This window comes from Coregonus lavaretus (genome assembly GCF_964263955.1).
Source record: "Coregonus lavaretus genome assembly, chromosome: 12".
NCBI classification, from domain to species: Eukaryota; Metazoa; Chordata; class Actinopteri; order Salmoniformes; family Salmonidae; genus Coregonus; species Coregonus lavaretus.
This window is the reverse complement of record NC_139999.1, coordinates 46,413,137-46,435,902: the sequence shown is the minus strand read 5'-3', so window position 1 is coordinate 46,435,902 and position 22,766 is coordinate 46,413,137. Positions and strand designations below refer to the sequence as shown.

General features: G+C 44.7%; 1 protein-coding gene across 2 annotated transcripts; it reads right to left on the bottom strand.

Moving 5' to 3' along the window:
* Positions 1 to 1,321: 1,321 nt before the first annotated feature.
* On the bottom strand, positions 1,322 to 12,195 carry LOC311138742 (ras association domain-containing protein 1-like). Of its 2 annotated transcripts, none has more exons than XM_084173550.1 (7): positions 12,049 to 12,195; positions 9,889 to 10,497; positions 7,214 to 7,347; positions 4,164 to 4,268; positions 3,368 to 3,656; positions 2,609 to 2,724; positions 1,322 to 2,380 (listed from the first exon to the last, which is right to left on the bottom strand). In XM_084173550.1, exons 2-7 carry the CDS (start codon positions 10,259 to 10,261, stop codon positions 2,231 to 2,233), a joined length of 1,167 nt encoding a protein of 388 aa, XP_084029676.1. In that variant the 5' UTR covers positions 10,262 to 10,497; positions 12,049 to 12,195; the 3' UTR covers positions 1,322 to 2,230. The 2 variants fall into 2 exon arrangements, with proteins under 2 accessions (XP_084029676.1, XP_084029675.1); XM_084173549.1 differs by lacking the exon at positions 12,049 to 12,195 and adding an exon at positions 11,777 to 12,025.
* Positions 12,196 to 22,766: the final 10,571 nt, after the last annotated feature.

Genomic DNA, 22,766 nt, shown 5'->3' with positions numbered 1-22,766 from the left:
AAGCACCAACTGGCAGTGGGTGGAAACGTCAGTCGTCTCGTCAGCTTGAATGGCGATAAAATCAGCACTCTTTACTTCCTCCAGGATGTAATCCTTAAGCACTGACAACATACAGTCCAACAGCTCGTTCTGTATCGTCTTTGACGTGCCCTTAAAAACGGTAGCTGTCTTCAGGTGCTCCTCCAGCACACTGTCGAGGGAGGCAACAAAATCCACTAAGCCCCGGAAAATGCCGGGGTTGTCCGAGGAGTCAGTCTCCTCGTGCCCACGCAAGGCCAACTCAAAAGCCCCACAGAACTTCACACAATCGATAATTGTGGATAGAATGTGCCTGTTTTTATCCACCTCCTCATTGTGTTTCCTCACCGCAATCCTGTGGCCGTCATCCAGCTGCGTAGCAATGTTCACCCTTCCTAATACAGCTAGCTTTACAGAGTTGTCCATGTGTGCCCTGGTGTTCTCATGTTTCTTTACCTTCTCTGACAGGTGCTTCATATCCCTCACTCCGGTACCTGTCCATGCTGAATCTGACCCCGTCGTTTTAAAAAGCAAGCACGGAAAGCAAAATAAAGCATTAGCATCAGTGCACCCAGCTAGCCAAGCCTTCCTGGTGTACCAGCTACGGGAGAAGCCGCGCATATACTGCTTCCCTTTCTCGCTAGCCTGCTGTCTGATTGAGAGGTCAGGTTGATCTGGGCCCTGCTCTTTCACCCGAACTTTCTCTGACAAAGTTCTCCTCTCAAACGGATCTTGGAGGAGAGATTTCACCAAGTTAGGGTTGGGTCTTGGAGGAGTAACGTTTGCGTTCGCCATTGTCGTCTAGTAAAAATGGCGCCACTGGAGCCCGGTCCTTATTTTATCAGGGGCGAGCTTGGGGCGATAAAATAATCGCCCTCCTTGGATTCGAATTAAAATCGCTGATTAGCTACATTTTATGTCATACATTCATATCTTAAATTAGCAATTGGCTTAACTGCTACGTAGACCCGCCTCCTCGGGGCACTTTCTGTATCGCCCAGAGCTGACGAGGCGTTTGACAGGCAGAGGAAAGGTTGCGAATATGATTTTCTATCATATCTTACACATATTACTGTGTGCATTCCATATTTCAAACACACAAATATTGACATACTGATGTTTTTATTATTATTATTATTATTTTTATTTTTTATTTTTTTTAAATAATTTTATTTAAGGGGGCGGCGCCCTAGCGCCCTCTATCGGCCAGCCGCCACTGGAGCAGATAAGTAAAATAATAGCCTCCTCTAAAGTGGGTGATGTAAGACATGATAACAACACTGATAACAAAAGAAAGATTCAATGACGTGGATAATGTTATTTTTTTATTAGAAGTGGAAGTATGAACACATTTCAACATAGATTATATTCCCTAGATATTTAATTCCCATAATAAAACATGTATGACACTGACTAATTAAATGTTAACAGGATTTCTCTGATTAATTAGGGCAGATGGCTTCCCAGAAAGCTGGGCCATGTTCAGTGGGAAGAAAACATTTTTGAAACGGGGAGAGGCCTAAACTTTCCCAATAAGAACACAGAATTCTGTTTTCAATAGCAAAACATTTTGCTACAGTATACCCTCCTGAACACAACCCTGGTCTGCAACAGATTGACACATCAGACACTTTCAAGGATCCCATTATTAATGACCAGGGGAAATATGAGAGTAACAACAGCTCAATACAGTTACATCTTTATTTACCCAATCCTACACAGAAAAACTGAGCAGCAACATACAATGTTCCCAGTAAAAAACTCCAGTTCTCCAGTTAAGCAGTGTCCAGACCAGGAAATCTCCTAGGTGTCCAGTCAATGACAGTATCATCACTCCTCAGATAACTTCCTCCAGTCCTCCACAGTAGTGCCCAATCCAGGCCACACAACACATAATAGTAGCCTACTGGTTTGCACTAAATAGCCATACTCTCTCTCCTAGCTAGCACTGCTATTACCCTGTCTGTCTCAAAGACATGTTCATGATTGATCTCTGACTTCTGGTGTCGCCCCCTATCTAACCCCCTATTGGCCCTAGTTGCCCTTCACAGCTGCAGGGGTTGCTGTGCTGTATCTGCTACAGCAGGGACAGCGCTAAAGACATTTTAACTTTGAACTCAAGAGTGGCATTGTGTGCCATGCTCCTGGTGGCCGCTGGTCAACAACAGTGTGTATGCCTCTCTACCATGATGTCACCCATCATGCCATCACATCAGCCAGGGGTGGTGATGCTGGCCATGGCCTCCTTCATCCTATCCCTGGCCAGAGTGTAACGCTTGACTATCTGCCGGACGTGCTCCTCTTCCTCGCGCTGAAGGATCCGCAGGAAATTGCACAGCTCAGGAAAGCTGAATGCATCCCACTGTGGGAGAGAGAGAGCAACTCAAACAGTAAAGTTACATAATCACTCTGTCAACACTTTTCAATACACCTAATTTAAATATTGAGAGCATGCAAGAGCCTTAGTGTGTGTGTGTGTGTGTGTGTGTGTGTGTGTGTGTGTGTGTGTGTGTGTGTGTGTGTGTGTGTGTGTGTGTGTGTGTGTGTGTGTGTGTGTGTGTGTGTGTGTGTGCACATTGTGAGTACTCACATTGACCTCCCCCGTCTCATTCTCTTTCAACACCAGACTGAGGACTTTCTCATTGGGTCCGGCACACAGACGCAGGTGGAGCGGACGCTCGTCATCAGACAGCTTACGGAGGTATACTAGAAAAGTAAAAGAAAGAAAGAGACAAAGGAGAGAGAGAGAGAGAGAGAGATGGGAGGAGAGAGAGAGGTGGGAGGGGAGAGAGAGAGATGGGAGGGGAGAGAGAGAGATGGGAGGGGAGAGAGAGAGGTGGGAGGGGAGAGAGAGAGATGGGAGGGGAGAGAGAGAGATGGGAGGAGAGAGAGAGAGAGAGAGATGGGAGGGGAGAGAGAGAGGTGGGAGGGGAGAGAGAGAGGTGGGAGGGGAGAGAGAGAGGTGGGAGGAGAGAGAGAGGTGGGAGGGGAGAGAGAGAGATGGGAGGGGAGAGAGAGAGATGGGAGGGGAGAGAGAGAGGTGGGAGGGGAGAGAGAGAGATGGGAGGAGAGAGAGAGAGAGAGAGATGGGAGGGGAGAGAGAGAGGTGGGAGGGGAGAGAGAGAGATGGGAGGGGAGAGAGAGAGAGAGAGGTGGGAGGGGAGAGAGAGAGGTGGGAGGGGAGAGAGAGAGGTGGGAGGGGAGAGAGAGAGGTGGGAGGAGAGAGAGAGGTGGGGGTGAAAGAGTGACACTGACACTTTATTACATTGTGTTTGGTATCATATTGAGTAGAATGATTTGAGCACGTTCATGATATTGCATTTAGGTTACATTGCTTATGGACACTCACTCTGGTTTTCACGTTCACTGCGCTCAAACAGGGCAAACTTTGCAGGGTTGTCCACCACAGTGAACTTGTTGAGCAGGGCCTCTATGACCTCTCGTGCCCGCGTCCGGGAGCTTATGTGCACGTGTTTGGCCGTGTCTTTGGGGAGGTAGAAAGATGTCCGGCGCTTCAGCCCTCCCTCCTGTTGTTCCTCTTCCTGTGGTGAAGACGCCTTCTGAGGGGGTGGGAGTGACACGGGCCGAGTCAGCTTAAAAAGGACCCTGATGAAGCCAGTGTATGATCCGTCTCGGTTCTGAAAGAGGGATACAGGAACATAGTGTCCTTAGATGGATTGTCAATGAACATGTCAATACAATGTGATCATAATGTGCCTCAGGAACTCAAATATTCATTTACAGATTACCACATACGTATACAGGAAACAGGATATTATGGGTCAGCAACTCATTTACAGAATGAGGTTAACTGGTGATTCGACACAGGTGTGTGTGTGTGTGTGTGTATGTAACCGGTGTGAAATGGCTAGCTAGTTAGCGGTGCGCACTAGTAGCGTTTCAATCGGTGACGTCAATCGCTCTGGAGACCTTGAAGTAGTTGTTTCCCTTGCTCTGCAAGGGCCGCGGCTTTTGTGGAGCGACGGGTAACGGTGCTTCGAGTGTGACTGTTGTCGATGTGTGCAGAGGGTCCCTGGTTCAAGCCCAGGTAGGGGCGAGGAGAGGGACGGAAGCAACACTGTTACATGTACATCTGTTGTTGTGTACATTTGTGTATGTGTGTGCATGCAATTACAATCACTTACCAGCACCATGTAGAGATTGCTGTTGATCTGAGCATTATATTCCTTCACTTTCTGCTGGATGTCACCGACAGACAGCACTTGTTTCCCCCAGTCAATAGGTTCAATCTTAAATAGAGGAGGAAGATGAGTTTCAAAACCGATCTCCTAGGACCTATAGTCTATGGTCTGTGTGTAGGCTCACTGACTATCCAACCACAAGATGTCAGCAGAGAGACTACTTGTTTTTCTAAAGCTGTATCACACACCTGCTTTATCATCTCCCAAATAGTTTTTTAATGAAACAAGTTATTTCGATTAAGTCTCTCCAAAATATGGTTTAGCCATGTTGTAAGTCAACGTGGACTATGTCCCTTCTGCGTACAGTAGCTAGTGCATGGTACTGTATTACAATAGTAGAGTAGCCTATGTCCTCTAGCATAAAGTTTTCCCATAACACAACCTCTCTTTCTGTACAGTAATCAGCGAGTTCACTCCCTTGGGTTTAAAGCCAGATGCATCAAGCAGGAAGCTGTGTCCAGCCTTGCTCTCTCAACCCCCCTCCCTACCAAGCCCAACTAGCAAGAACATCAGGAAACTCCGCCTTCAACAAGGACAGAGGACAGGAAGTCAGTGAGGACACACACACACACACACACACACACACACACACACACACACACACACACAAAGGTTAAATATAGGCTTTGGTGTTATATATCTGCCAGTTCCAACCACCATATTAAGAATTTCCACACAGCAGCACAATATCTCTTTGTACCAATTTTCCAAAGTGTGTCATGCAAAAACTGAATAATTCCCAGCTGGAAAAACAGCCATTTACAAATGGGACAGTGTGGAGCTTTGTAAGCACCCCATTTGCACAAATATGCATATTACCTGACACAACTCTGTAGAGTAACAGAGAGTTTATGTGAATGTGTTACTTTCTTGCATCAAATGGCAATAGTTTGACAACATATGTAATAGCCTAGTAGATAGCCATAGGGTACATTTGAGACTGTTGTAGGCCATTGGCCATGACATGACATTATGCAAATAAGCTGAAAACTGTACAGCTTGAAACAATTGTAGTTAATTTATTTAAGTGGTAGCCTATTACTCAGCGCGGAATTAATATGAATATGTTACATGTACATATTACCTAAATTACCTCAACTACCTCGTACCCCTGCACGACTCGGTACCGGTAGTCCTTGTATATAGCCTCGTTATTGTTATCTTATTGTATTACTGTTTCCTTTTTTTTCTTCTTATTTGCTAATTATTATTATTATTTTAAACTTTTTTACACTGCATTTTTGGGAAAGGGCTCGTAAGTAAGCATTTAACGGTAAAGTCTACACCTGTTGTATTTGGCGCATGTGACAAATACAATTTGATTTGATAAACACATCCATTATTCAAATAATTGGAGAGGACAAAACCTATGGGACAAAAGCCATATCTCCCTTCTCTTAAGATTCATTAACATCTGTTTAAGTCACTGTATTACACAAAGTAGGCTAGCATGTACATGTAGAAAATCATATTAGGCGAGCTACACTCAGAACTAAAGAAACGACATTCTTTTGACAACAGGCTATGAAGACTATCAACAAAGACATTGCACAAACGTTTAGGCTACATAGTCATTAGAAAATAAAGGCAAATATTTTTTGGGGGGGGGCAGTATGTTATCTTATCAACTTCATAGACCAGACTTCTCAGAGTTTTTTTTTATTGCCACGGACGCCTCACCATTTTCCTTTGGACTTTGATAAAGAACGATGTGCGGGCTGTAAAAAATTGCTCCAGCTCCGAGTCCGAGTCATCCTGGCTACAATATCCGCTGCTGGTCGTGCTGCCCCAAGTCATCTCAAATGATGGGGTCTTTTCCATTGCCTCTTTTAACGCCATATCTCTATATTACAATGTTAACGTATTTGTGGATCCCTCACCAATTGTCATCAGTGCTCACAATCATAGCCTAGCTAATTAATTAATTAACTTTATCCACTCAAGAAAAACTTTGAACAGGTACATTTAACCATAAACTCTTCACTACACATTCTAATATTCTACCATTCCTACTACTACTCTACTCGTCCCGTTATATCAGTCCCTCACATTATTTAGAATTGATGGGGAGTCCTATGTGGTTCTTGAGTCCCACCCATTGCCCCTTCCAGACCGTGAAATTAACGGACTGAATAAGCGTCTAGCCCCTCCCCCTACTGCTACCATAAGCGCAAGCCCCTCCTTGTTTCCAGTGAAACATTTAGCAAGTGGAAAGTCCAGCTGTGACAGCAATTGCTCATATGGCCATTGTCCAGACCTCACCACAAAAAACAACAATAGTCAAACTACAACTAACACATAGGACTGTTCTGGCTCCTGTGCTGTCAAGAGGAGACTAGCCTATACATAGGCCTAGAAAATGATGTAGCAGAACAGACCTGTTGAATAATATATTAAAATGTGTTGACTTTATTATTTGATGCTTTATGCATGTAAGGATAGATTTTCTGTGGTTGAAAAGTTGAACAGCTGTTTTATTGTGACGTTGCTAAGCAACATCCTCCTCTCCACCCCTCTCCTAAATTGCTTGAGGAGGCTCTGGCGGTCCTGGCAGGCAGTCTCAGGAGGTAGGTAATAAAATCTCTATCTCTGTGAGCATATGGCACTCTGAGACTATAGGCTCTAAAAGCAGTAGGCCTAGACGATCTATGAGTCCCCATCCCAATTACCCCACCCCCCAGTCCCCCAAAGATGGGACCCCAAATGCACACACACACACAGACACACACACACACACACACACACACACAGACAGACAAATACACAAGAACGTGTTCTGTTGGATTAGTACAGACCTTGGACCTTGGTTTATCTCTGCAATACACAAACACAACATGTTGTACCCCCTTCTACCCCTTCTACTAACTGCAGGCTATATATTATGTTCTTCATGAATTCCCTCTCCTTTGTTAAAATAACATTTACAATGGAAAGGAAACTGAAAAACAATAGAGACACACTGCAACACCTAACGAAACATATCTCTTCCTTACCACATCCACGTTAGTGTCTGTCTCTACAGTCTCTTCAGAAACATCTGTTTGGTCGGTAGTGAGGAGTCTACTATCTGTGCTGCAATCCAACTGGATAAACGGTCGACATTGGAAGTGACAGGTGTAACTGCAGTCTTTGGGAAGAGAGAGAGAGAGAGAGAGAGAGAGAGAGAGAGAGAGAGAGAGAGAGAGAGAGAGAGAGAGAGAGAGAGAGAGAAAAGGGCAACCAGTGAAGAACAAACACAATTGTAAATACAACCCATATTTATGTTTATTTATTTTCCCATTTATTTTCCCATTTGTTATTTAATTATTTAAACATTGTTACAACACTGTATATATGGAACTTCTGAGAGTAATGTGTGCTGTTAATGTTTATTTCACTTTTGTTTACTATCTACTTCACTTGCTTTGGCAATGTTAACATATGTTTCCCATGCCAATAAAGCCCTTAAATTGAAATTGAAAATGAATTAAGAGAGAGAGAAGACAGACAGGGAGAGAGGGAGAGAGAGAGAGAGAGAGAGATGGGGGGGGGGGGGGGGGGAGATGGGTCACATTTACCATTCACACATTTTGAATAAACCATTTGCCTCAAATGTGTTTATTCTGCCAATCATCATTCATCTTGTGCATGGAAACTAAGGTGTTATGTTAACTGATTTCACCCTCCCAGCTTTCTCATTATCATGTGGTATTGGGGTCAGCAGCAGCACAGCAAATGTAGGTCTTCACTGCCCCTTGTTGTTGATTCTGTCCACCACATCAACTATGAATGAGGAGTCTCTTCGGTGTTGTAGGGTCAGTGTTGGGGAGTAGTGAATTTAACTACATTTTGCAGTAGCTTGGTAGTAGTTGAACTAAAATTAAATCTAGGTAGCGTTTTCAGTAGTTAATTACTTTTTTGCCATGTAGCGGTGTAGCTACCTACTGGAACTACAAATAAAATATGGGTTAAGTAGGCAATCATTTCCTTTATTTTTTGGCATCAGACCTGCCTGATTCTCACTTGAAACATATTTTTTGTGTTTAATAGGGTAAATAACACATTCTGTTAACATATGACCCCAAAGTGATATGTTCTTGCAATCTGTAGTCTATGACATTTCGGGGAATTCGGGGAACGAAAGCTGATTCTAGATCTCTACCGAAGGGAAACTACAGACTGGAGCCCATTAGTAGCACTGGCAATCGAGACTAATGAATGAGTGGCTCAGCCCCATAGTACCTACAGTCGTGGTCAAAAGTTTTGAGAATGACACAAATACTAATTTTCACAAAGTCTGCTGCCTCAGTTTTGATGATGGCAATTTGCATATACTCCAGAATGTCATGAAGAGTGATCAGATGAATTGCAATTAATTGCAAAGTCCCTCTTTGCCATGAAAATGAACTTAATCCCCCCAAAAACATTTCCACAGCATTTCAGCCCTGCCACAAAAGGACCAGCTGCCATCATGTCAGTGATTCTCTCGTTATTACAGGTGAGAGTGTTGACGAGGACAAGGCTGGAGATCACTCTGTCATGCTGATTGAGTTAGAATGACAGACTGGAAGCTTTAAAAGGAGGGTGGTGCTTGAAATCATTGTTCTTCCTCTGTTAATCATGGTTACCTGCAAGGAAACACGTGCCGTCATGATTGCTTTGCACAAAAAGGGCTTCACAGGCAAGGACATTGCTGCTAGTAAGATTGCACCTAAATCAACCATTTATCGGATCATCAAGAACTTCAAGGAGAGAGGTTCTATTGTTGAAAGTCCAGCAAGTGCCAGGACCATCTCCTAAAGTTAATTCAGCTGCGGGATCGGGGCACCACCAGTGCAGAGCTTGCTCAGGAATGGCAGCAGGCAGGTGTGAGTGCATCTGCACGCACAGTGAGGCGAAGACTTTTGGAGGATGGCCTTTTCCAGCATGATGGAGCACCTTGCCATAAGGCAAAAGTGATAACTAAGTGGCTCGGGGAATAAAACATTGAAATGTTGGGTCCATGGCCAGGAAACTCCCCAGACCTTAATCCCATTGAGAACTTGTGGTCGATCCTCAAGAGGCAGGTGGACAAACAAAAACCCACAAATTCTGACAAACTCCAAGCATTGATTATGCAAGAATGGGCTGCCATCAGTCAGGATGTGGCCCAGAAGTTAATTGACAGCATGCCAGGGTGGATTGCAGAGGTCTTGAAAAAGAAGGGTCAACACTTCAAATATTGACTCTTTGCATAAGCTTAATGTAATTGTCAATAAAAGCCTTTGACACTTATGGAATGCTTGTAATTATACTTCAGTATACAATAGTAACATCTGACAAAAATATATCATAACACTGAAGCAGCGAACTTTGTGAAGACCAATACTTGTGTCATTCTCAAAACTTTTGTCCACGACAGTACACATATTTAACTCATATACATTTGACTGCTGCTGCAGATTCCTTATTGATTGACAAAATACACAACACAGAAATGCATGCAGTCCAACGACTCTTTTGGAATAAACTTTTTCCCATGCTCATGTGGTCCCCTACGCTATCATCTAGTTTTTCAAAAATATCTGGAATCTGATTACAATATTTTTGCATGTAATCAGTTACTCCCAAACCCTGAAAACACATACAGTGATCATACACACGTACACATACAAACACACACACACACACACACACGGTTGGTACTCACTAGCACAGCTCAGGCTCTGTTTGTAAAGGCCCCAGATGAATTCACCACACAGGTCGCACCAGGTGATCTGGGTGTAGCTGCAGGGCTGGAAGTCATGTCCCTTTCCAACCTGCCCTGTGAACCACGAGGGCCCCTCAACACTCACACTGTCCCCCACCAGCCGGACCACCTGGCTGGGCCTCTCCGGAGCCCTCACCTGCCTGGGTGTCAGGGGCGCTGCTGGGGGCAGAGAGGCTGGTGGGTCTGGTGCCAGCTCAATGCGATCATTCAGGCTGAGGTCTTTCAGCTCAATCAGCTCACACTTGGACATGCCGTTTACCCAGGCAAACAGCCGGGCAACGGCTTGTGGCGGCTCACTGCCCATGGTTAGCATGGACTACAACCGGTCCACACAGGGAACTCAGTCTCGCTGGCATTAATCCATCCACTGGCCGTCGCAGCGTCTGTATTTAGAGCTTTGATCATGTCAGATGAGGTGATGTCTATAGTGCAGAGAAAGTGTTGGCTGAGAATATTTGGGTTCAGTCCATCTCCAGTGTGATGTGTAATGTGCCAGAACAGGTGTCCATGGAGTCCTCTTCAGGCTCTGTCTTTGACCAAGCTGGTTATCTAAATTACAGGGAATTCAAAAAAGGAATCATACAGGAGTTCTATAATCACAATCAGACTTCATCACATCTCAGCATTATTCTGAATGCTGTCTATCCCAGCTGTTACAGTCATTCCCTTCACCATGCCATCACAAGCTCATTTGCATCCACCAAAACTAGAGAAAGATTTCAATTCTGTTTAACAGTTCAATAGGCAGCAAAAATCATTGGTAGAATATAGCTGTCTCTGGCTACAACTGAAATATAGTCTACAAATGTAAAAAATATTTGTTGGCCAAAGCCAGGATTCATAAGATTATATAAAATGTGGGACAAGATGACTAGTTTAATCCTGCATGAGAGCGCAGCGGAGAGCATAGCTTTTGCGTGACAGTGAATAAGGCAGATATAATTTCAAACAGCCAAAGGAAGCCTTTGACATGACAGAAATATGACAACATGACAGGCCACCTGTCTTCCTGTGACTGTTGGAAAAGAGGCACTCAGCAGGGATTGACATGAGGGAAAAACAATACTTGACTGTAGACAAAAAGGCACTATTCTACTAGGGAATGCATACAATTGAGAGGGTGAATGACAATAGCCTATCCATTGCTATTCCAAGCATGTGCAGCATGCTCATTTAGGCCAGTGGTTCCCAACCAGGGGTACAAGGACCCCTGGGGGTACTTGGCCTATCCCTATGGGATACTTGTGAAGACTCATGGGACCATAGGCCTACTGGTAAAATGCACATAGGGTGTACTTCAGGCAGGGGTACTCCCGACAGAGCAAAATTCAGTTGGTGGTACAGTAACTGAAAAAGGTTGGGAACCACTGATTTAGGCTATACATTCTGGAATAAAATAAAGGGATTTCTTCCCTCAAAATTGAAAGAGATATAGCTCAGCTAATAGAGCAGCCCTGACAGAGGTCGACCCCCTAAATCCACTGGTGCCCTAGCTGTGACCAGGGCAAATGTACCTATCTTTTTTATATTATGAATGCAGTTAATTTCAATATGTTTTCTCCCAACCCAAGGTGTTGTTGAAACTTTTCGTTCCATCTTCAATGCACCCCTACTGTGCCCTTATAGCCTAATTCAGTGACACAAATAAGAACAAGAGCTGCACGGATTTACATCTGGCCAACTGGGTCACCACTATGTGCAGCGCAGCGCAACAACTATCCACATTGGTTACAAATTAGTTACACAGACTCGACCATGTTTGCAGTTTTTACAATAATTAATAGACTAAAAGATAGCCTATGTGTATTGATGTTAAATTGTAATTTACCATCGGAGGTGTTATTGAGGTCATCACATCCAAGATTGGTAGGTAGCCTACAATTTCTATAAACTTAATTTTATTAAAACGATCATATACATCCCAGAACAGCACTATTCTCGATGACCATGTTAATAACGACCAGTTAACGACCAGTTTTAATCCGACGGTTGAGCTCTCTGAAACAGAGTGAGGGACTGGGTTTACTGACACCGCGCGCGACCCACCATGATGCACCACAAACAGCACATTTGTAAAAATGTATTTTCTACCCAACTCACCTCTCTTCGTGTCCACCTCCTCATTGTTGGTTAGGCATTAATTGTGGGTAGCCTACATTTTGACTGGGTCCAAGGTTGAGGTCCATCGATTCGTTTTTTTCTCCCCTCAAAACTGCCTGACAGTCACTCTCTTCAATGTTTGCGCATGCACGATGTAGTCAGATTACTGCTGCCTAATCCGGTATTTAACTGTCGTGTTTCATGTCGCTCCTCAATCTTCATGCCAAGAGGTTTACCCGGATAGGCTGTTCTCCATCAAACAAAGCAGAATGTTTCAAAATGTAGTGTTTATATAGACTAAATTCCTGGAAGTTATGTTACTGCTCAAATGAAACAAGTTGCAAATGCATGCCAGTGGGGAGCTGTCCATTGCTGAACGTGTTGAAATCGATCTGCAAGGTGTGGGAGAAAGTGAGATCTAACAGTCCACTTCATGAGATGTGATATTAATACACTCGGCCTCCTATGCAATTTTGCATTCTAAAATATTTCTGATATTCCAAGACATTTAGTCATCCCCAACTCACTAAATGTAGCCTGGCCCTAGTCAAATTGGCTGTTTTACTGATTAAATATTCAATGTTTTGGAAATCACCAGAAGAGAAGCCTCGGGTTAGAAATATGGAGCTCTGTTCTCCAAAACCAGACAGTGAAGATGAAAGCAGAGATGTTAGGCTACATTGTATGAATATTAAAGTGTAATGTGTTTTTAGTATAGCATTCACAGGTAATATTGAACACGATTAATGGAGTAATAAATAGCAGGTACGCCTATAAACGATCATGCTCCCTCCTTTTTATGATGAACCAAGTGTAAGTTTATGTTCATCCTTTATCTTCTTCCTTGCTCAGAGAGGAAACGCAGTCTTTATCAGGGGGAAGGGAGGGAGGGACTCTGAGAGGCCCACAGTAGATAACAAACACTGGGCAGAGAAAGGGAGAGAGAGAGAGAGAGAGAGAGAGAGAGAGAGAGTCTGGCACTGGGCCATGGGTCACAAGGGTGGAAGGAATCCTGTCCTTCTCTCCCATTGGAAAAATATTTTAATTGGTTTTGAATGGCTGATTTGCTATGGTTGCTGCCTGCTGGACTCATTTACTTACTCCACTCATTTCAAAGCATCAATCTGAGCAGGCTCTTTTCTGACAAGTAATCCAACATCATTGAACTGAATTCAAAACTAATTCACAAGAAATATGTTGCATTATTAACATTGGCCCAGTTGGAAGTCCTGAACCGAAACCATTTCATAAATTATAAAATATATTATTCCTACATTTAATGTGTTGTATTGTACAAACATGATTTTTTTCTCATTCTTGAGAGGGAAAATAGAAGGTAAGAGGAGGACAAATACACCTTAATCATGATGTCAAACATTTTGTATCCTTCCTGTCCATTTGTACACGGTTGAAGTAGAAACTAAGAGACAAGTATTGTATAATTAAACAGAGAGAGAGAGCGAGAGAGCGCGAGACAGAGAGAACGAGAGAGAGATGGAGCACATGCTATGACCACATGTGAGTGAAGAGAAGGTTCAGCCCAGCAGATAAGAACCAAATATACACGAAATCGTTCCATTTTATGATACAAGTATCAAACTTGATACACTAATACTAGATACCTGAACCTTTTCACAAGTGAGTTCCAAATATCTCTAAAGGTCACCCCAGCATGAGATGTTTTATTACATTTACATTTAAATTTTAGTCATTTAGCAGACGCTCTTATCCAGAGCGACTTACAGTTAGCACATACATTATTTTATCGAACCCACAACCCTGGCGTTGCAAACGCCATGCTCTACCAACTGAGCTACATCCCCTGCCGGCCATTCCCTCCCCTACCCTGGACGACGCTGGGCCAATTGTGCGCCGCCCCATGGGTCTCCCGGTCGCGACCGGCTACGACAGAGCCTTTTATGCACTTGATGTCAGAATGCACTGACTGTTCCAAAACGTGATTGTTACGCAACAGGACAGGTAACACATGCTACCTGCTAATTATCTATAGGCTATGTTTCAACTTGCCAATTTCAAATTATTTTATAACAAGTTGTATTTTCTAAGAACAGTTTGAATTGAGGTGTGTGGCGCCTCCTCATTAATTCACATAGAAGAAGGCCATTTCAGTGTTGTGGACAATTTACGTTTGAGGCTTTACTGAGCCGGACAAACTTCCCTCTTCGAGGAGAGCCCTTCCCCATTTTTTCCACACATCAAGTATGCAGACATTTGCGCAGTCTTGCACGAACTGGCACATTTTCTGGCAGGCGCTCGCATTGTTGTTTTCCTTACAAATAATAACTTTGGACATGTGTGCGTTCCTATCGAAGTAAGTGCCTTATTTTCTGTATATCGTGTTGTCGTTTGTACTGTAGCATTCAGTATGTATGTATGGAGCATAATGTATTTACAGTTTTATTAACATGTTTTCAAGTACTGGTGACAAATAATGCTTTCCGATTATTGCATAGCTTGTAATGGACACCTATGATGTGTGTAAAATACTTTTTTGATGGTTGTACTGATTATAATGAGCTAATGGTAAGCTATTTGCCAGCTATGTGTGGCGTTATGTTTGTTGACATTATACAATGCATTCTGGGTGTCACGTAAACGTCCGTCAGACCAAAGATGTTATAATGAGGTGAAGGAATGGTTCACTCATCTTTCAAATGAACTTCCGGAAGTGAATGAAGGGAAGTGAAGTGAATGATTGTAAACGACACACCCCCTTCAACATGCAAACTGCAAACAGACCAAACTCATCTTGTCTCCTCTTATTATCTTTGGTTGACGCGAAAAAACAAACATGGCGGTGCGCAGAAACTACCCATATGTGATGGGTGATTTGAAGGAGTCAAGCGCAGGAGGGCAAATCACAGAATAAAAGGTTTATTCCGAAACACAGTAGGACGCAGCAATGCGTCAAACACTTCAGTGCGGCAAAACAGGCGCACTGAAAAACAACGAAGCACACGGGTGAAAATAACCTGGCGATACAAAATAACAAAGAGCTCCACCAAGCTAATCGAACCTCCACAATAAACAATCACACACAAAGACAAGGGGGCAGAGGGAACACTTATACAGGTACTGATGAGGGGATATGAACCAGGTGTGTGTAATGAACAAGACAAAACAAATGGAATGATGAGATGAGGAGCGGCAGTGGCTAGAAGGCCAGTGACAACGAACGCCGAAGCCTTCCCGAACAAGGAGAGGAGGCAGCCTCGGAGGAAGTCGTGACAGTACCCCCCCTTGACACGCAGCTCCAGCAGCGCGCCGACACCAGCCTCGGGGACGACCAGGAGGACGCGGAGCAGGGCGAGCCGGATGGTGACGGTGGAAATCCCGCAACAGGGAGGGATCGAGGTTATCCCTCACCGGGACCCAGCACCGCTCCTCCGGACCGTACCCCTCCCACTCCACGAGGTACTGAAGGCCCCCCCACCCGACGCCTCAAATCCAGGATGGAACGGACGGCGTACGCCGGGCCCCCTCGATGTCCAGAGGGGACGGAGGGACCTCCCACACCTCAGACTCCTGGAGCGGACCAACCACCACCGGCCTGAGGAGAGACACATGGAACGAGGGGTTAATGTGGTAATCTGGAGGGAGTAGTAACCTATAAGTAACCTTGTTTATTCTCCTCAGGACTCTGAACAGCCCCACAAACTGCGGGATCAGCTTCCGGCAGGGCAGGCGGAGGGGCAGATTCTGGGTCGAGAGCCAGACCCGATCACCCGGTACAAAGACCGGGGCCTCCCTGCGGTGGGGGTCAACGTTGGCCTTCTGCCGATGCACGGCGCGTTGGAGGTGGACGTGAGCAGCGTTCCACGTCTCCTCTGCGCTCTGAAACCAGTCATCCACCGCAAGAGCCTTGGACTGGCTCTGATGCCACAGTGCCAGAACTGGCTGATAACCCAAAACACATTGAAATGGCGTTAGGTTAGTGGAGGAGTGGCAGAGAGAGTTCTGGGCATATTCGGCCCATGGCAAGAACACAGACCACTCCCCAGCCAGTCCTGGCAGTAGGACCGCAGGAACCTACCCACATCCTGATTCACCCGTTCCACCTGCCCATTAGACTCGGGGTGAAAACCAGAGGTCAGGCTGACCGAGACCCCCAGACGTTCCATGAACGCCTTCCAGACCCTGGATATGAACTGGGGACCCCGGTCAGACAGTATGTCCTCTGGCACCCCGTAGTGCCGGAAGACGTGTGTAAACAGGGCCTCCGCAGTCTGCAGGGCCGTGGGGAGACCGGGCAGTGGAAGGAGGAGGCAGGCTTTGGAAAAGCGGTCCACAACAACCAGGGTGGTGGTGTTACCTTGAGAGAGGGGAAGATCAGTAAGGAAGTCAATACACAAGTGGGACCATGGCCGTTGTGGAACTGGTAAGGGCTGTAACTTAGCCGCTGGGAGGTGCCTAGGTGCCTTACTCTGGGCGCACACCGAGCAGGAGGAGACATACACCCTCACGTCCTTAGCCAAGGTAGGCCACCAGTACTTTCCAGTCAGGCAGCGCACTGTACGACCGATACCTGGGTGACCAAAGGAGGGGGACGTGTCACGGACAAGAGAAGGCACGTACTGCAGCCCAGCTGGACACTGAGGTGGAGATGGCTCTGTGCGTAACCGGGTGAGGAATAGGGCCCACCTGGCCTGGCGAGGGTTCAGCCTCCTTGCTGCCAGGATGTACTCCAGGTTACGGTCCAGACGAGGAAAGGGTGTTTCGCTCCCTCGTGCCAGTGCCTCCACATGGTCAGGGCTCCGACAACAGCTAACAGCTCCCGATCACCAACGTCGTAGTTCTGCTCCGCCGGGTTGAGCTTCTTGGAGAAGAAGGCACAGGGGCGGAGCTTGGGTGGCGTGCCCGAGCGTTGAGATAGGACAGCGCCTATCCCTACCTCGGACGCATCTACCTCCACTACAAATGGTAGTGATAGATCGGGATGGGCCAGTACCGGGGCTGAGGTGAACAGAACCCTCAGGTTACTGAAGGCCCTGTCACCAGGTATTCGTATTGCCCCGTGGTTGTGCTGAATGCTGTCTTCCACTCGTCCCCCTCTCGGACACGCACCAGGTTGTACGCACTCCGGAGATCTAATTTTGTGAAGAAGCGCGCCCCATGCATTGACTCGATCACAGATGGAATGAGGGGTAGAGGATAACTTATTGTCCCCTTGTTCAGTGCTCGGTAATCAATGCAAGGGCGCAGACCTCCGTCTTTCTTCTTCACAAAAATAAACTTGAGGAGGCGGGTGAAGTGGAGGGACGTATGTCTCCATAGCCTCCATTTCAGCCTGCGACAGGGGATACACAGGACTCCTGGGAGGCACAGCGTCTACCCGGAGGTTTATCACGCATTCCCCCTGCCCGATGAGGTGGAAAACGCTTGCGCCAAATCGAGGTATTCGGGGGGAATGTGCACGGTGGAGGTAGTGTCTGGACTTTCCACCGTGGTTGCACCAACGGAAACACCTAGACACCTACCCTGACACTCTCGCGACCACCCCGTGAGAACCCTCTGCGGCCATGAAAAGGTGGGGTTGTGTAATGCTAACCAGGGAATACCTAACAAAACAGGGAAATCAGGAGACTCAATAAGACTCAAAGTAACTTGCTCTCGATGAGTCATTTTGAATGCTTAGCGGAACAGAAAATGGTCCAATTCACGCATGTATCAAGAGAATATCCCTGGTCATCCCTACTGCCTCTGATCTGGCGGACTCACTAAACACAATCGCTTCATTTGTAAATGATGTCTGAGTGTTGGAGCTTGCCCCTGGCTATACGTACATTTAAAAAACAAGAAAATTGTGCCATCTGGTTTCTCTAATATAAGGAATTTGAAATTATTTATACTTTTACTTTTACTGTTGATACTTACGTATATTTTAGCAATTACATTTACTTTTGATACTTAAGTATATTTTAAACCAAATACTTTTAGACTTTTACTCAAGTAGTATTTTACTGGGTGAATTTCACTTTCCTTGAGTCATTTTCTGTTAAGGCACCTTTACTTTTACTCAAGTATGACAATTGGGTACTTTCCTTCACTGTTGAGACCTTCATGGGGATCATATTGAGGTCATTTAGACCATATTCCACCGGCTACAGGAGAAAATTGTGGACTGTGATAGAGACACCAAATTTCACAAACAGCTGGGGCATGTCTAAATAAGTAGTTTTGGCTATAGTGCCATCACAAATTTTCTCCATTACCCCACTGTTTCCAATATGGCCGCCAACCAGCTGCATGGGGCCATATGTGACCCGTTTCAGGAAGCTATGCGTATGTTGCATGTCACTACTTCACAGGAGAGGCATTTGAATGTATTAAAAAATATATATATATTATAAAACACTTGTTTTTTGGGGGCAGAAATGCCTTCTGGAACATGTGAACTTTCATGTGCCTTAATAACAAACTTGTATGCCATCTGTAAATACGAATACAATGTTTTAATTATGAGCCTAGTTGGTTTAACCACGGAAAAAGACAGGAACCTTCCTGCTAGCCATGATTGGCTGAGATAATAGATGGGCTGGACATGCCGAGTTCAGATTGGTCTGCCATGTATCATGCTTCTGTCTATAACATGAGCTGCTCAGTATGTGTAGATAATCCTTGCTACCATGGCTTTTTTAAAATTAACTCAGCAAAAAAAGAAACGTCCTCTCACTGTCAACTGCGTTTATTTTCAGCAAACTTAACATATAATATTTGTATGAACATAACAAGATTCAACAACCGAGACATTAACTGAACAAGTTCCACAGACATGTGACTAACAGAAATGTAATAATGTGTCCCTGAACAAAGGGGAGGTCAAAATCAAAAGTAACAGTCAGTATCTGGTGTGGCCACCAGCTGCATTAAATACTGCAGTGCATCTCCTCCTCATGGACTGCACCAGATTTGCCAGTTCTTGCTGTGAGATGTTACCCCACTCTTCCACCAAGGCACCAGCAAGTTCTCTGACATTTCTGGGGGGAATGGCCCTAGCCCTCAACCTCCGATCTAACAGGTCCCAGACGTGCTCAATGGGATTGAGATCCGGGCTCTTCGCTGGCCATGGCAGAACACTGACATTCCTGTCTTGCAGGAAATCATGCACAGAACGAGCAGTATGGCTGGTGGCATTGTCATGCTGGAGGGTCATGTCAGGATGAGCCTGCAGGAAGGGTACCACATGAGGGAGGAGGATGTCTTCCCTGTAACGCACAGCGTTGAGATTGCCTGCAATGACAACAAGCTCAGTCCGATGATGCTGTGACACACCGCCCCAGACCATGACGGACCCTCCACCTCCAAATCGATCCCGCTCCAGAGTACAGGCCTCGGTGTAACGCTTATTCCTTTGACGCTAAAGCGAATCCGACCATCACCCCTGGTGAGACAAAACCGCGACTCGTCAGTGAAGAGCACTTTTTGCCAGTCCTGTCTGGTCCAGCGACGGTGGGTTTGTTCCCATAGGCAACGTTGTTGCCGGTGATGTCTGGTGAGGACCTGCCTTACAACAGGCCTACAAGCCCTCAGTCCAGCCTCTCTCAGCCTATTGCTGACAGTCTGAGCACTGATGGAGGGATTGTACGTTCCTGGTGTAACTCGGGCAGTTGTTGTTGCCATCCTGTACCTGTGCCGCAGGTGTGATGTTCGGATGTACCGATCCTGTGCAGGTGTTGTTACATGTGGTCTGCCACTCCGAGGACGATCAGCTGTCTGCCCTGTCTCCCTGTAGCGCTGTCTTAGGCGACTCACAGTACGGACTTCGCAATTTATTGCCCTGGCAACATCTGCAGTCCTCCTGCCTCCTTGCAGCATGCCTAAGGCACGTTCACGCAGATGAGCAGGGACCCTGCGCATCTTTCTTTTGGTGTTTTTCAGAGTCAGTAGAAAGGCCTCTTTAGTGTCCTAAGTTTTCATAACTGTGACCTTAATTGCCTACGTCTGTAAGCTGTTAGTTCCACAGGTGCATGTTCATTAATTGTTCATGGTTCATTGAACAAGCATGGGAAACAGTGTTTAAACCCTTCACAATGAAGATCTGTGAAGTTATTTTGATTTTTACAAATTATCTTTGAAAGACAGGGTCCTGAAAAAGGGATGTTTCTTTTTTTGCTGAGTTTATATAACATTAGCCATGGAGAACTGCAAAAGTGTTGCTACTGCTCTCAACAACATTGCTGCCCTGAATTTAGCAGGCACTATTGACAAAGATCTGTCGGAAACGTTATGATGGACTACTTTCTGCACACGGTTAGAGTGAATCAGAGTGACTTGACACAATGGGCCAAACAAGCGTTCACTCATGTATAAGCGTAAGAGTCCTGCTACATTTTCAGATATTATACGTTTCTAATTTTGGCAGAAAGTTGTTTTCATTGCAAGTTAAAGCGTACTGTTAGCTAGCTAGCGAACGTTAGATTCCTGGCTCTCTAGCTAACGTTACATGTATGATCTGTTTAGTAATATTATTTGTATCTCAGTAATCCATTTGCATTGCTAGTTATAGCCTAATGTTGGCTAGCTAACTAACATTGGACCTAGTTGGTTAGCTTTAGTTACCTGCAGATTCATACTACAGCATTTCATGCATGGTGGCTAGCTATGACAAAATGTTTGTACTGTATGGGTTAGGATTATGGTTAATTGTTTAGCTAGCTAGCTACATGTCTAAACAAAAGACCCCACTACGCCAGATGATTACTTGACCCATCAAGTTAGCAAGGTGTGTCTGGGTAAGCATCATCTAATAATTATAAAATATTTATAAAATATTTTTGTCTGGACACTTTCTATTTTTGATATTGCTACTACGCAAATATGCAAGTAACCATTTCACCTTCTGTATCCTGTGCATGTGATAAATAAACTTTGATTTTATTTGATATAGTGTGTGTTTACCAGAGACAGTAATGTGAAGAACAACATGACCTGCACCAAAGTCAGATTAGGATATAGGCCAAGGACTAGATAAAGTGTATTTTTACTACTACTTTCACCACTTTTAGTCTTGAAATCTTTGGGTGTTTGCTACACTACCTTACTCACTCTCTTTAGCACATGGCCTCACATGTGAATCCCTAAATAGATGGGTGGGGCTAAGGCTTAAGAGGGTGTGAACGATGCTGAATGGGTGTAGTCAAAGAAGAGCTCTCCAGTAGGTGTACCAAAACATTCAAGGGACATTTTCTCAAAAGTGGGGTTACAAGTTTATCAACTTTCAAAGCAGAATTACTTTCCCATTGTTCCTCAACTGCAATGTATGATATACCATTTTGTAGCTCTGAGTCTGTACTTTTATCCAATGTAAAAAACACAATTTAAAATGTTGCTACATAAGACCAAATTGAGGTGGTGGGTTGCATATTGGATTAGATTCACTTGGCCATATCTCCATAAATAATTGGCACAAAGCCTAATGATGGCTTAAAATGTTTGAGGGGGTCTAGAAAACACAATGAAATGGACGAAAAATGACATATATACAGTGGGGAGAACAAGTATTTGATACACTGCCGATTTTGCAGGTTTTCCTACTTACAAAGCAGTTTTATCATAGGTACACTTCAACTGTGAGAGACAGAATCTATAACAAAAATCCAGAAAATCACATTGTATGATTTTTAAGTAATTAATTGCATTTTATTGCATGACAAAAGTATTTGATCATCTACCAACCAGTAAGAATGCTGGCTCTCACAGACCTGTTAGTTTTTCTTTAAGAAGCCCTCCTGTTCTCCACTCATTACCTGTATTAACTGCACCTGTTTGAACTCGTTACCTGTATAAAAGACACCTGTCCACACACTCAATCAAACAGACTCCAACCTCTCCACAATGGCCAATACCAGAGAGCTGTGTAAGGACATCAGGGATAAAATTGTAGACCTGCACAAGGCTGGGATGGGCTACAGGACAATAGGCAAGCAGCTTGGTGAGAAGGCAACAACTGTTGGCGCAATTATTAGAAAATGGAAGAAATTCAAGATGACGGTCAATCACCCTCGGTCTGGGGCTCCATGCAAGATCTCACCTCGTGGGGCATCAATTATCATGAGGAAGGTGAGGGATCAGCCCAGAACTACACGGCAGGACCTGGTCAATGACCTGAAGAGAGCTGGGACCACAGTCTCAAAGAAAACCATTAGTAACACACTACGCCGTCATGGATTAAAATCCTGCAGCGCATGCAAGTTCCCCTGCTCAAGCCAGCGAATGTCCAGGCCTGTCTGAAGTTTGCCAATGACCATCTGGATGATCCAGAGGAGGAATGGGAGAAGGTCATGTGGTCTGATGAGACAAAAATAGAGCTTTTTGGTCTAAACTCCACTCGCCGTGTTTGGGTTAGGGTTAGGGTTAGTAATAGACGCTCATTAATTAATTAATTAATTGACAACGTCTCAAACAATTTTTAAAATAGACAAATCATTGATTCCTTACGCGGAGTAATTGATTATATTGACAAATGAATGAAATATGACATTTAGAGGGGTGACAGGAACAGTATAAGGGGTGACAGATATTTCCTATGTTGTTGATCAAGTAACGATACTAGGATAATTTGATATGGGATCACATGGAGCATATTTAGGGATTCAATAATCATTGTGATAATTACAGAGGATGAAGTCTGAAGAGTAATCAATTAAAAATACTCATTGTAAACTCAAAGAAATTTGAGTGGTTTTCATCTTTTGAGA

What these genes read in the sequence shown, in the direction of transcription:
- LOC311138742 (XM_084173550.1), bottom strand. Translation starts at nt 10,261, where the DNA reads ATGCTAACCATGGGCAGTGAGCCGCCACAAGCCGTTGCCCGGCTGTTT. An exon ending in ACAGAGCCTGAGCTGTGCTA is followed by an intron (nt 7,348 to 9,888) that starts GTGAGTACCAAC and finishes CTCTTCCCAAAG; the next exon opens with ACTGCAGTTACACCTGTCAC. An exon ending in CAGTGAACGTGAAAACCAGA is followed by an intron (nt 2,725 to 3,367) that starts GTGAGTGTCCAT and finishes TTACTTTTCTAG; the next exon opens with TATACCTCCGTAAGCTGTCT.